The sequence below is a fragment of the Salvia hispanica genome, chromosome 6 (assembly GCF_023119035.1).
Source record: "Salvia hispanica cultivar TCC Black 2014 chromosome 6, UniMelb_Shisp_WGS_1.0, whole genome shotgun sequence".
NCBI classification, from domain to species: Eukaryota; Viridiplantae; Streptophyta; class Magnoliopsida; order Lamiales; family Lamiaceae; genus Salvia; species Salvia hispanica.
Genome location: NC_062970.1, coordinates 45,083,667 through 45,085,552, shown reverse-complemented (window position 1 = coordinate 45,085,552; position 1,886 = coordinate 45,083,667). Strand labels below are relative to the sequence as shown.

Genomic DNA, 1,886 nt, shown 5'->3' with positions numbered 1-1,886 from the left:
CTTTTTTTTTATTAAATCCTTATTGTTTGGTTAAAAATTTTATTTTCATTAAATCGTTGTTGTATTGTATGGCCTTCTTCAACTACCTATTCTTTTAAAAATCCTTTCTTCATTTGTCCTTGAAAAAAATATTGGGTTGTAAACTTATAGCTGTCTTGTTTACAATGCCATTTTTTAATTGACCATGTATTGATCATTAGGTGAATCAATTATATGCACAATATGAGAAGGTTGAGTTTTTTCTCCATAATACTAATACTATGAAAATACACAAGTAGGATATGAGGAAAGACATGTTCAATAATAGAAAATTAATAATTTCATACATAAAGATCTAATAAAATAAAATATTTAAAAATATAAGGTCACTATTAAAAGCAATAAAGTACCAAAACCTATGAAAGTACATGATCCTTACAAAAACTTAATGACTTAACATTGCAAATCCCCATAGCTGTGAGCGAGAGAAAGCTTGGGATATAAGTGATGATATTGTAAACATGATCGTTGGAACGGTCAAGAAAAGAATTGTTCACAAGGTATTCATCAGTGTTGTGGTTGTAGGTAACTAGTTGATTATCTGTATTAATGGCAAACAACAAGTCACCATTTGCAGAAAGTTTGAGCGGGAAAATAACTTCACCGATTTGTGGTCGGTTGATCCTACATGCCTTTACCCAAGAATTCGTATCCCCATAGTTTTTCATCCACCAGATCACAATTCCAGTTGATTTTAAACTATCGCATACGCATAGCTGACCTTCCAAAACACATAGCTCATAGTCGCCTCTCACATGGCACCAATTTTTCACAGGATCATTACTATTATCACGAGGAGGGAGAGAAAACTTTGTAAAGACCTCGGTTTCAAGATCAAAGCAACAAACGAAGAGACTCTCCTTCAAATCAGATGCCAACCAATGAAGATATCCGTTAAAAAATATAACATTTCCCCAAGGCATTCTAGGGTAGAACTTCGGCCCTGCAATTCTTCTCCAACAGCCTCCTCCTCTTTCTAGAGTGTATACATGGTACGACCTAATTTGATCACGGCATAAAATCTTGTATTGTCCACTTATTTTGCTCACTCCAAATCCAGCTATGCAGCCACGCTTAGGAAGACGAGGAATCTCGACATATTCCCTTGTAATTGGATTGCATACGAAAAGAGTATCATCACATCCATCCAAGAATAAAAGCAAACCATTAGCTGAACCAACTACTAAATGATCGTTACAAGTAGTATTTGAACAAAAGCTGAATTGGAAAAGTGGCTTAAAGGCCTCATCGCAGATCGCGAACCCCATCTCACAATGAACGAAAGCCAGGCATGCATTTGATGTTGTAAAGTCACCGCCTTTTATCAGATTGCGCCATGATTTGCAAACAAACTTGCACCTCATAATGCATCTAATCGGAAGCCTTCTAACGATATCTATCGTCAACTCTCGCGGTAGATTTGTCAACAGATCTTTCTTTCGCAACAGTAGTTCATTCGTCATTTGACACTCTGAATAGCAGTAGTTCAAAATTTGGATGAAAACATTACATAATAAAGAGTATTTTTAAAACAAATATTCATTTAAAATGAGCTAATCCTTGTTTTTTCTAAAGAAATGGAAAATAGATTAAATGAAAAATCGAAAGAGGAAAATCGTGGGACGTACCTTTTTGGGTTTCAATGGTGTTTTGGGTGATTAACAAAACTTTTAATTTGGTTTATAGGCTTTGCTTTACATTTTTATAATAAAATAAAATAATATGTAATAAATGAAAATGGTAGGTTGACGAATTTTTGTAACAATCTGAATCGATCTGATACAGTTATTATTATAATCGAAAGGAATAATGGAGAATAGAGATATTTAAATTCTTAAATTATGGCA

The 1,886-nt window shown here is 33.8% G+C and overlaps 1 protein-coding gene across 1 annotated transcript; it reads right to left on the bottom strand.

Moving 5' to 3' along the window:
• Positions 1-395: 395 nt before the first annotated feature.
• LOC125195486 (F-box/kelch-repeat protein At3g06240-like) lies at positions 396-1,307 on the bottom strand. The gene has a single exon (XM_048093631.1). The coding sequence runs from the start codon at positions 1,305-1,307 to the stop codon at positions 396-398; it is 912 nt and encodes a 303-aa protein (XP_047949588.1).
• Positions 1,308-1,886: the final 579 nt, after the last annotated feature.